Genomic DNA, 11,410 nt, shown 5'->3' with positions numbered 1-11,410 from the left:
ATTAAACAACGGCTGACGTCCGCAGACGACCCAACGATACGCACCGCACCGCGAGTGCTCGAGACAGTACTGTATCGGTACTCGAGTACCGGTAGGGGAGGTTTGTCCCCACCACTCCACCACCACCTCATCAGAATTATAAGCAATGCTTGTACGATACCTCCGGGTACGGGAAAGCGAGTACCATAGGCAAAGCGGGTAGGAAAAAGAAGGGGGGGGGTTAGGACTTAGAATTCCAGAGAACAAGTCCCTGCTTTGACCCGTCCTCCGTGGGTGAGAGGTGCTCTCGGATTCGTTGCCTTCCGCAGAGTGCAGGGTGCGTCGACTCGGTGTGGTGTACCGGTAGCCCAATACTGTGATATTTTAAAAAATCTTTTTACTTTTCTTTGGCCTTCCCCCGTCTTGGTGTTGTGCGATGGCCTATCTTGTTGATATGGGCTGCAGATTTTTGGATGGCAAACCTTACTTCCACGGATATCTATGTTTCATAGAAACCACCATGGTAGGGGTGGGAGAGAAAATATCTGGCCCGCAAATCCGATCTCAAGGGCTCCTGCAAGGTGGCACAAAAGCTTGGCCCTGAGAAAAAAATGAAAAAAAGGCAGACACTTGGGGGAAATGATTGCGTTTTTACCAAACTAAGTTTGTGTTCTTATCGCCGCTTTTTCGCCCCTCCAACACCACCACCACCATCACCATCATCATGCTACGTCGACGTGCCCTGCCCCGCCTCCCCCCTCCATAGTGTCGGTAAATTATTTCTTAGCCCGGTGCGCTACTAAGTGGTGACGAAGTTGACATATATAAGGACCGCCCTGATTCCCCTCCTCGTCCCTCTTTCCCCATCACAGAACCAGAAAACCAGAGAAGCAATCCCGCCCGAAAATCCTCATCGAGCCCAACGCGCGCTATATCAGAGAACCGTCCAGCCCCAATCTTCTGAAGAACCCCCCACAGCTAAACAAACCAAAAACTTTTCCCATCCCCATACAATCAGTCAAAATGTCTGCCTCCTCATTCACCGCTCCCAAGACCCATGCCATCCGCAAGCCAGCCGGCTTCCTTGCCCTCGGCCCGGTCCACTCTACGTCCTTCCCAAAGGCACCAGCATCTCCCAAGCTCTCTCCCACCACCGCCGTCATTGACGCCGTGGTCGATGCTCCTCCTCTTTCCCCCACCCAGAAGGCAATCCACAGAAGCAGCTCCACTTCTTCCGTTGGTAGTGTCGCCGAGAAGCGGCGATTCCTCAAGCTCGGGCCGCGTCACTGGGGTGGTGCCATCGGAGAGAATGACTACGCCATCGAAGATTAGTTCATGATCCGATAAATCCGAACACGGTTCCTTCCTCGTTATATATATCTCGCTTTTTCAAGGACTGGTTCGGAGGGGGGTGCCTCACACACACTCTCTTTTCTTATAAATATCTTGACGACATCTTGATGTCCTTTTTTTTTCCCTCCTTCTTTTCTTTCTGTCCATCTCAAATTTCTCCCTCTTTCCTCAAAAGATAGGGTGTTTGTCGGGGGTTATCAAGTGTTTGGTGGGGATACAGGAGTTCAGCCTTTCATTCATCTTTTTTCTTCGTCGTTTTGTCTTTTCCATTGCGTGGAGAGATCCATCTTTCTCATTCCTTGATCTGATGGCTCGGTCGGTTTGGAGGTTCTGGGCTGGCGGCTATCGCAATGGCTCTCTGTCGGCGTTTTTCTTGTTATTTATGTGGTTACTCGTGACGATGTGTCGGTCTTCTGGTTGTTGTATCATAGGGTACGAGTAGTTATCGGTAGTGGCGCAGGATGGGTTATGGTCGCGGTTAGCAATGGAAGTGCATTTTGTTTGCTAGAAGGATTTGCCTTGTCCAGGTTTTGGGGCTCTTTTGGGCAAATTAATTTTTGACACAACTAAACAAGTGTTCTGATTCCACGGTGAATTCGGAAGCGTGTTCCTATTCGAGCATTGGATACGGTACTCGAGCAGTTGGGCAATGGAACAGTGAGAGTGTGACACTTCGCCTCCGTGAAAGAGGCACAGGATAAAAGCTTGGCACCATTTCGACTGCCTAGAAAGGGGGGACCTTTACTCGTACTCGAGTATGGTAACATGGGTTGGTGGAGGTTGGGGTCTTAGTATGCCAAAAGGAGGAAGATGATCCTGGTCCAAGTGGATCATTTGATGAAGCTCTCGGGACAAGTGAGCTTCTCTCATTGTATTGTTTGCCCGCGCAGGAATCGAGTACCGGTATTCTTTAACGAATGATCAACGCCGCTTGCCAGCAGCAGGAGAATAAGAGATCAATTCAACTCAATGGTAGTCAACAATGCCAACTAATGCCTTAACAACCTCCTGAACGTTTACTTTTTTTTTATTGTAACTTCTATCATACAAACGATGGCACGAGTGATGAATGGTTAACGCCTTACTGAAATGCGATGATTGGATTGGTCTGTTATGCGTAACTTTTTTGTCAGGGTGCGTGAGAGGGAGGGAGGGATCATGGCGTTCAACTTCATTTCCCAAGGCTTCACCAATATCCAACCCACCAACACCGAGCTAAAGTTACCGCACTCTCTTTTTCCCCCCTTCCCCCCTTCCTCATCCTCTTCCCTTTTCTATTCTTCTCGCTTCCTACAAAATTTCGCCTCGGGAGGGTTTCGTGGGAAGGGAAGGACCTTTTTTATTCATTTTCATTTTCGCTCGTTCAATTTCCAGTAATTACTTTTTTTACTCTCTTTGCCCTTCTGGCCAATTCATTTGCCCTTTCGCTCGTTCGATTCCCAATCCGCCAACGCAACCGCCGGGAGCACGAGAAAGAAGCTTAGAAGGGTTTAAACGGCTTCTCTCGCGTGCAGCCCAAGCCGCACGCCGCACCGCTAGCGGTAATTGGAATCCCCTTCAGCATCATACCATTCCTATTCTCCTTTCCCTTCTCCGTCCTTTCGAACCGACTCTTACCCCCCCCCCGTCGACAATCCCGCCGCTCTGGTTTCCGCCGCCTTTCCGCACTCTCCCATTCATTCGCAGTGCCTGAAAACCTAGAACCTAGAATCCAAAATTATCATAACTTATCTACAATATTATACAGCTTACGGACGGCTCTTTTGTGCCTCCCAAAGTCCTCAATTATTTATTCTGATTTTCCTCTCGCTTGTGCTACATTTGGTCTCTCCCCCCTCTAAACTTCCATCCCCCCCGTCTCACTCCCCTTTCCCTTTCCCACAACTCTCCCCCCATCTGTTTCCTTCGTCCTTTCTTTCCTGTTGTTTTCTCCTTCTTGTGCCTTGCCCAGTCCCCTGTCTTCACTCCCCCCCCCCCAGCCCTGCTGTTTTAGTTGTGCTCCATTCGTTGGCGGCTGTCAACTAATCGAAAAAATCACCCCCAGCAACGCAGGGACGCTCATTAAACTTCCTTTACAATCTATCTCGTCGTCTCTCAGCAACCATCGCCTTTCTCTCCCTCTTCCCTTCCTTTTCCCCTTCCCGCCGACCATCCTCGTCCCCGTCCGTCCGATCGATTTGCTTTCGACCGTGATCCTCTCGGCCTTTCTCTTTTGTGTGTTCGCTTTTTCCTTTCCACCGCGGAAGTCGCCACTGAAAAAAAAAAAAAGGGTTTCTCGTGCACGAGGCTGCTTCTACGGGGTTAGATTCGAAGTCGTGGGCTCATCCTGGGATATCATCTTTTTTCTTTGATTTCTGTCTTCCCTTCTGGGCGGGAGTTTGGAATAATAAGGAGGCCTAGAATCGAAAGTGGGAGAAAGAAGAAAAAATAAAGGGTTGTTTTTTCGCGAACCGAAGCTGTTTCTAAATTTCTTCTAGACCAAGTTGCTCGATATTTTGGACTTTTCTGTCTTCTCTTTTCTAAGATGTCTACCGAGAAACAAGCACCCTTGAATGGGGACGTGACATCTGGCTCCGCCACGCGGGCAATCTCACACGAGCGAAGTTCGTCGAATGTTACTGGTGCGTAGTTCTACCATAAGCATCATCCTCTTCTTCTCCCTTCCCTCCCACTTCAACATCATCATATTATTATTGTCCTTTCCTTGCCATCCGCTCTCGGGCCATCCGTTTTGCCAGAAGTCTTGGAAATTCAATGGATGCAACGTGCTAATGCTATCTATAGATTCAGATAAAGGCCGTAATTCGGAGTCATCCCCTTTAGCACCCCCGGCACCCCCCATTAGAACTTCGTCGATACAACCAATTGCCCCACGCTCCTCTGCAGACGAACCTTCATCATCTCCATCAACACCTGTGCCTCCTCCATCAACCTCGACTGCTGGAACCGAGGTGCCGCCACCTGCTGCGCTGTCAACTGCTAACGCCTCCGCTTCTCAGAAGCGAAACTCGTTGCTCGCTGTCCCCACCCGGACGTCATCAACAAAGCAGGCTGAGCAGTCACCAACCTCCACAAGCAGTACCGCTGTCACCGCGACCGGCGACAATACGTCTACCACCAGTCGTAAGGGAAGGCGGAGAAGAGAGGCGGGGAGTAATGGGAGTAGTTTGAACTCTGGTGAAGAAGGACGTCCTCGCAAACAGGCTGGCGGTTTGGGGAAGTTTTTCGGATTTTTATGCTGCCGAAGTGGCGCATCTGCGGAGGAAATGCAACCCGGTCCACGCAGGACTAATAAGAGGCCTGGATCTGCATCTTCCCGCAAAGCAACTCCTGTCGGGAAAGAGCATGCACTTAAAACTTCAAAAGATAGCGGTGTTGCCGAATCTAGGGATGCAGCGGATGCTGGGAAGCCTGGGGATGATGGCAATACAATCCGTTCCGAGACCACCAAGGGGGACCCGACATCTGCCGCATCTGTTGCGTTAAGCTCCGGATCCGAGGATGAGGATAAGATAAAGCGGGTGGATGGTGAAGTTCTTGTTGGGGAGAAGATTGTTGTAAAAGATGACTCCACTGCCAAAGAAGGGGCGGGGGCGGGGCAAAACAGTTCCTTGTTGTCCGGTAGCACACCAACTGTCACCATACAGGCGCCTACACCAACGGCGCCCCAAACCGAAAAAGACGAGCCCGATTTTACTACTTCCGACCCCCAGTCGTCGAAGGAGGCCGGCACCTCGACTTCAGAGGATATTGAGATGCGCGATGCAGATGGTGAAGATTATGACGCTACCGGAAAGAAGGGCTCGGAGCTCAAGATTCAGTTGCCACTTCCTCCACATTCCGAGGAATCTGGTCGGGATAGTGAGAGTGATGACACACAGCAGAGGAGCTCGGATGGAGGTTATCCCCACGACCCCCGCGATGCCGCGTTAATACGTACACCGTCGCTGGACGAGAGGCAGCAGTGGTTGCTACCTCCGCTAGCTCCCAGATTCGAGGGAAAGAAGTGCTTGGTACTGGACTTGGACGAGACCCTGGTACATAGTAGCTTCAAGGTATGTAGTCCGGTACCTGCTGTTGGGGCTTGCTCCGCTAATCTCTCGCTCTAGGTCTTGCACCAAGCCGATTTTACTATTCCTGTAGACATCGAGGGGAGTTTTCACAATGTCTATGTTATTAAGAGACCCGGTGTAGATGAGTTCATGAAGAGAGTTGGTGAACTATACGAGGTCGTTGTATTTACAGCTTCTGTCTCGAAGGTATATTTCTGTTACGGTAGATTTATATATACGCGTTTCTGATGCCCGTGTCACAGTATGGCGATCCGTTACTAGATCAGCTAGATATCCATCACGTCGTCCATCATCGCCTTTTCAGGGATAGTTGCTTCAACAACCAGGGAAATTATGTGAAGGTATTTTAGACGGTGCGATATCATCTCGGATATTATTAATTCTGACAATTATTATAGGATCTATCCCAACTTGGCCGGGACCTTAAGGATACTATCATCATCGACAACTCCCCTACAAGTTACATCTTCCACCCACAACACGCCGTGCCTATTAGCAGTTGGTTTTCCGATGCTCACGACAACGAGTTATTAGATCTCATCCCCGTTCTAGAGGATCTGTCGACACAAGACGTTCGGGATGTAACGCTGGTCCTGGACGTATCCCTGTGACGATCCGTATAGGTGGCTCCTTGTGGTGGCTTTCGATGTTATGGTGGATTTGCTTTTCTTGGTCTTTCTATTTTGAAAATGGGGTTTCTTGCATCAACACATGGTGAGATGCCGATAATTACGGCTGTACAACTGCGTGCATAATTTTTGGGGAGTATGTGATTGAAAAAGCGCAATCATTGGATGGAGCAGCTGCGGTAGGATGTCTACTCATACAAAAATGCTGGTCGATGGGAAATGCTGTTGGGATCAGGAACTGAGGCGAGATTCCTTGGAACGTGATCTAAGGCCTTTTATTCCTTGCCACTGGCTTATTGTCCAGTATATCTTTTTTTATGTTCTCGTTTTTGTCTTTTTTCCCTGATATTCCACGCCCATGGGCGTTGAATCTCATTCAGCTGGCTACTGCCGTGTTTCTTTTGTAATGCTTCTCGCACACTACCCCTCTCCTATTATCTTATTGTTAACTCTGCATACTGTATATGCTGTTTTTTATATCCTCCTTTCTTTTTTGTTCTCATCTTCCGCCTCCATTATTTTTTCCTCCCTTTTATTTTCTGCTGATTCATTCTCGAACATGCTTCAGGAGTCTTTATTTTGCGCAAAAAATCTTTCGTGTATCTGGGGTCAGCGATCTTTTGATATTATCTCGTTTTTTCTTTTTCTTTTTCTTTTTCTCTTCTCATTTTCATTTCTTCGTCTTCACTTTCCCTTTGTAAAGCCCCAATCATAGTAGCTTTATTCTTGTGACTCTATTACTGAACCCTTTCTTTCTTTAGTACCTGCTGCTCTTCTCGGCATTCTCTCTTTTTCTCTCCTCTATTGCTTAGCGGTGGGACTGGTATGCGGGGAAAGCATCAATGGAAGCAGTTTTGTGAGGGGAGGGGGTTTAGGGGGTGAGGTAGGGGAAGGGGAAGGGGAGGGGGAGGGAAGGTGGGTATGCTAGTTAGGGGTCGATTGAATATATTTGTAATGGGGAAGTGTTGGCAGAATTGGTGAAAGCAAACCACCGTATACATAATATGATATCATGCTCGAGTTGATCCCCTCTAACTTGAGTAAATGGGGTTAATTTTTATTCTTGTCCCGACGGGTATGTAGGTCGGTATGGGTATGCTGGTGTCATACCGGGATTGTAAGTTACCTATCATGCTCCCCTCTGGTCACAAGTTAAACAATTTTTTCCAGTGAGGACCCTAAGTTGCCCTAAATCCGTCGGTAGAAAAGTTACAAGTATGATACAGTAGTCTACAGCACACTAGATCGCGCAAGTCATGTTTAAAACCCTGCGACCACCAAGCTATGATACGTCGATAAACGAGGGGTAAATTAACTTAGAGCAAACAAGACAAGACAAGACAAGTGCCAGCAGCAGTGCAGATAACACGGGGTAGGCAACCATTTTATTTTAACATCATCAAACAGCTTATCTTATTTTTTTTCTTTCCCTTTCTTCTCTTCCCTTCGGAGTTTGAAGCTAACTACCCGCCCAAACTCGATTCTTATTCCCCCTCAGCGACCACACATCAGAAATTATAGTTACACACCGCCGCCACCACTCGTAGCCATGACGGACGAGAGCACGAGATCAGTGAATAATAGGGCAGAGAAGGATGATCATCAGCGCACGCCGGTTGGCGGTAATGAGGCCGAGATAGAGACTGAGGAGGAGGAGGATGGTACTAATACAGCTGTGGCTAATGGAAGGGTTATTGAGGATCCTTCGGTGGAGGTCATCGATGATGATGAAGGTATTTTTTTGATGCGCCTGGTTTGTTATGGATGGTGGGATAGAGAGCGAGCTAAGGCGTGAGCGTGGGCTATAGATCTACTCGATGATTATCCTCTCGACGTTGTGGTGGGTAGTATTTATTGCTTCTTTTTTTTTCTTTTTTCTCTTCCCTTCTTATTCGATGAGTCTGACCCGCCCAATCGACAATTAGGATATTGAACTAGTACACCTGCGCATCTCCTCCATCCGCTCCCTCAAGCTCGAGCGCTTCACACATGTGCAGAAACTCTGCCTCCGCCAAAACAACATCACGGACATTGAATGTCTCTCCCCGCTCGCGCGAACCCTCGTCGACCTCGACCTCTATGACAACCACATCGCGCACATACACGGCCTAGAGGACCTAGCGAATCTGGAGAATCTCGACCTAAGCTTCAACAATTTGAAGCACATCAAGCGCATTTCCCACCTTGCCAAGTTGCAGAACTTGTACTTTGTGCAGAATAGGATTTCCAGGATTGAGGGGCTGGAGGGGCTAGCGGTTTTGCGGAACCTGGAGTTGGGGGCTAATCGGATTCGGGTATGTTTTTTCTCGACTTGAGGGGGGCGGAAGGGAAAAGATGGCTAATGGGGGGAGGGCGCCGTGTTTTTTGTAGGAGATTGAGAATATCGGACACTTGACGGCTTTGCAAGAGCTCTGGTTGGGGAAGAACAAAATCACTGAGTTAAAAGTTTTGACCCCCCCCTCCCCCTACGGATATCACCTAACCTACTCTCCCTCTCGATAGAACCTATCGACTTTGAAAAACCTCAGAATCCTCTCAATTCAATCCAATCGCCTAACCAGCATCACCGGCTTGGACGAGCTAACCTCTCTCGAAGAGCTCTACATCAGCCACAACGCTCTGACTTCCATCGCAGGCCTCGATACCAACAAAAACCTGCGCGTCCTGGACATCTCGAATAACCAGATCGCCCAGCTCGCCAATCTTGCGCACCTGCCGCACCTCGAGGAGTTGTGGGCGAGCAATAACAAACTCGCCTCGTTCGAGGAGATCGAGCAGGAGTTGGGCGGTTTGGAAGAATTGGTCACGGTTTACTTTGAGGGGAACCCGCTCATGCGGGAGGCCGCCGCGGGGTACAGGACCAAGATTAAGTTGGCTTTACCAAGGATTAAGCAGATTGATGCTAGTAAGTTTTTTTTCTCTTTTTCCCCTTCTCCCTCCCTGTTCTCGTTTGCTGGCCTGATTTGCTGACGGGGGATGTTTTTGTAGCGTTTGTGAGGGCTTAGGAAAGCTTTACAGACGATAGTGATTGATACGTTGAATTGGATTGGATTGTCCGGAGGGGAGAAGTGTGCGTAGCAGAGTGGGTTGGTATAATGGGTATCATTGCTTGTAAAGGAGGGATATCTCTTTCTTTCTTTCTTTCTTCCTCGTTATTAACACTTTTTTGTTTGTAGTAGTTGGAAGAAAAGACTATATACAATCCCCTGAACCCCTCCCCCCAATAACTTTATCAAGATTGATAACCTCCTTCTGCGAGTCCTCAAAACCGTTCTCCTGCAGCCCCTCCCCGCCTCGACAACCCACTTCCCCAACTCCTTCGCATTCTTGTCGAAATAAGGGTACTGTATATAGTGTCGGCCCGCCTGCTTCATACACTAATCCTCTTCTTTCCGACCGCCCTCTCCACCGTCGGCGACGAAGCCAAAGTTGAAACAAGAGGAGTACTCCACCCAAACGGTGATATCTCAACAGACGGCCCCCACAGCCGCAGGCGGCCCCAAAATGAACTTGGAGTCACCGGTGGTGTTCTTTGGCGTTGGTCCTCTTCTCTTTGTCGTCGTCGGTGGGGTCGGTGCTAGGGGGGGGATTAGTGATATCCCCGGTCTTGGATGACGTACTAGAGAGTTCCAGTTTTTGATCCGGTTTCTGGAAGGGTTTAGGGTTTGTGGTTATGAGGGAAGATGAAGTGGTTTGGGTTTTTTTTTATACTTTTTTTATATATACTTTTTTGCATGATTGTAGTGGCGGATGTATGGATGGGAGGGGGGAGGGGGGAGGGGGTCTTGGGCGGTATTTGTATTGTATTGCGCGATATTGTACTGGTATTCTACAAGTACGGTAGCGTACCGGTACTCTATGAACAGGAGGCGTGACTTGTGCGCACTCGCTCTATCTACGCTGCTCTGTTCTGGCGGCCAGCCGGCGCGATTTAGACCGTGTACTTGTACCTTGGGTGCCCGCGTGCATCGCAATACAGGATGGAGCAAATCTACACCCCGCTCGGCGTTGGTGAATGCTCGCTTGTTTGGTTGGGGCGGTTGGTGTCGAGTGAGTTTTTGTGCTGCAGGCTGCCGGGTTGGAAGTTATTGTAACGTTGGACAGCCGAGCCTATACCCCGGTTTCAGGGGTTAGGCAGAATGGAGGTACGAGTACCGGTATGGTACTGTAGTGTGGTTGTTTCAGAAACCCGACTAGAACTATTCGAGTATGATATCTATGGGGGGAAGAGGCCCGGACGAAACGATAGGTTGCCCTAGGAGCAACCGCCGACGCGGCACTAACGGGCGGGTATCTCCGTTTATAGTCTGGTGTTTGAAACATTTTTTCCTATGGTACGATATGATAATATTATGATACACTTCTCGCGTTCCATCACCACCACCAATACGCACCATGCCCCCGCGCATCTTCCACCAGACCAGCACAAGCAACTTCTCTACCCCACCAGGAACCTACATATACACCCTAGCCCCCCTCTCTGAGACGCACATCGCCGCCTCAACCTCCTCCTCCTCCCTAATAACCTTCTCCAAATCTACCCTAACGCCAACAAGCACCATCCCACACGCACACACAAACATAACCTCACTTGGCACCTACCCCGCATCACCACAGACCCTGCTAACCTCGGGCGCTGACGGGCTCATAAAACTCTGGGACCTCCGCTGCTCCCCGACAGCCGCTTTGGCGAGCAAGATAAACGTGGGCGCACCAGTACTATGCGCTTCTGCGAACGCTCAGGGCGGAATCATCGCGGGGACCGAGGTGCAGGATCGGGCCTCGAGGGTCTGTGTTTGGGATGGGAGAGTGGTGGGGGAGAAGCCGACCTGGGTGTTCACGGAGAGTCATGGGGATGATGTCTCGTTTGTGGGGTTTGCCGGGGGAGAAGAGGAGGGGAGGTGGGGAGTTAGTGGGGGGATGGATGGACTGGTTAATGTTTTTGATTTGCTGGCTGGGAAGGGAGCGGGAAGGGAGGATGATGATGAGAAGGCACTTTGGCAAGTGGTTAATGTTGGGGCTTCGGTTCACCGGGCGGGGTTTTTGAATGCTGGTGGCGGTGGTGGTATTGTTGGGAAAGGGGAGTGGGTTTTTGGGGTATCGACGGATGAGAGTCTTGTTCTCAGGTCTTTTAATCATGCACCCGGTAGAGGAGAGGAGGAGGACGCCGAGGGGGAGGTTGCTGGGGATGTCGGGGATGCCAGGGGGAGGTTGGATTGTGAGTATGTGGTCGACGTATTACGTGTTAGTGGCACTGGTGCTGGTGGAACTATCGTCGCTGGGAATAAGGAGGTTGGAAAGCAGCGGATCGACCTCGTCCCGTTAAAGTGGATTGGTGGTCAATGGGGGTTCGCAAGTGAGGATAAGGTTAAGTCT

The 11,410-nt window shown here is 49.7% G+C and overlaps 5 protein-coding genes; 4 read left to right on the top strand and 1 right to left on the bottom strand.

Moving 5' to 3' along the window:
- Positions 1-574, bottom strand: part of GSTUM_00005076001 (uncharacterized protein) — a 3,464-nt gene extending 2,890 nt beyond the window's left edge. Inside the window, exon 1 of the mRNA XM_002837051.2 lies at positions 1-574. This exon is cut by the window's left edge and continues 1,236 nt beyond it. Coding sequence (XP_002837097.1) covers positions 1-131 — 131 coding nt within the window. The 5' untranslated portion in view covers positions 132-574.
- Positions 575-1,002: 428 nt separating this feature from the next.
- Positions 1,003-1,842, top strand: GSTUM_00005074001 (uncharacterized protein; the record flags this gene model as incomplete). XM_002837050.2 has 1 exon in its annotated part: positions 1,003-1,842. One exon carries the CDS (start codon positions 1,003-1,005, stop codon positions 1,309-1,311), a length of 309 nt encoding a protein of 102 aa, XP_002837096.1. The 3' UTR covers positions 1,312-1,842.
- Positions 1,843-2,286: 444 nt separating this feature from the next.
- Positions 2,287-6,890, top strand: GSTUM_00005073001 (uncharacterized protein). XM_002837049.2 has 5 exons: positions 2,287-3,953; positions 4,117-5,387; positions 5,442-5,591; positions 5,648-5,746; positions 5,804-6,890. The coding sequence occupies exons 1-5, from the start codon at positions 3,857-3,859 to the stop codon at positions 6,014-6,016; spliced, it is 1,830 nt and encodes a 609-aa protein (XP_002837095.1). The 5' UTR covers positions 2,287-3,856; the 3' UTR covers positions 6,017-6,890.
- A 526-nt stretch (positions 6,891-7,416) lies between these two features.
- Positions 7,417-9,039, top strand: GSTUM_00005072001 (uncharacterized protein; the record flags this gene model as incomplete). XM_002837048.2 has 6 exons in its annotated part: positions 7,417-7,767; positions 7,843-7,874; positions 7,960-8,328; positions 8,405-8,479; positions 8,537-8,939; positions 9,023-9,039. Exons 1-6 carry the CDS (start codon positions 7,584-7,586, stop codon positions 9,037-9,039), a joined length of 1,080 nt encoding a protein of 359 aa, XP_002837094.1. The 5' UTR covers positions 7,417-7,583.
- A 1,390-nt stretch (positions 9,040-10,429) lies between these two features.
- Positions 10,430-11,410, top strand: part of GSTUM_00005071001 (uncharacterized protein) — a gene marked incomplete at both ends in the record, with an annotated part of 1,149 nt that continues 168 nt past the window's right edge. Inside the window, one exon of the mRNA XM_002837047.1 lies at positions 10,430-11,410. This exon is cut by the window's right edge and continues 168 nt beyond it. Coding sequence (XP_002837093.1) covers positions 10,430-11,410 — 981 coding nt within the window.

This window comes from Tuber melanosporum (assembly GCF_000151645.1).
Source record: "Tuber melanosporum whole genome shotgun sequence assembly, scaffold_17, strain Mel28".
Lineage (NCBI taxonomy): Eukaryota > Fungi > Ascomycota > Pezizomycetes > Pezizales > Tuberaceae > Tuber > Tuber melanosporum.
The sequence above is the reverse complement of the archived record's forward strand: the minus strand, read 5'-3'. Positions and strand labels throughout refer to the sequence as shown.

Coding starts and splice junctions, on each gene's coding strand:
- GSTUM_00005073001 (XM_002837049.2), top strand. CDS start 3,857: ATGTCTACCGAGAAACAAGCACCCTTGAATGGGGACGTGACATCTGGC. Junction 5,388..5,441: donor TGGTACATAGTAGCTTCAAG/GTATGTAGTCCG, acceptor CTCTCGCTCTAG/GTCTTGCACCAAGCCGATTT. Junction 5,592..5,647: donor TTACAGCTTCTGTCTCGAAG/GTATATTTCTGT, acceptor CCCGTGTCACAG/TATGGCGATCCGTTACTAGA.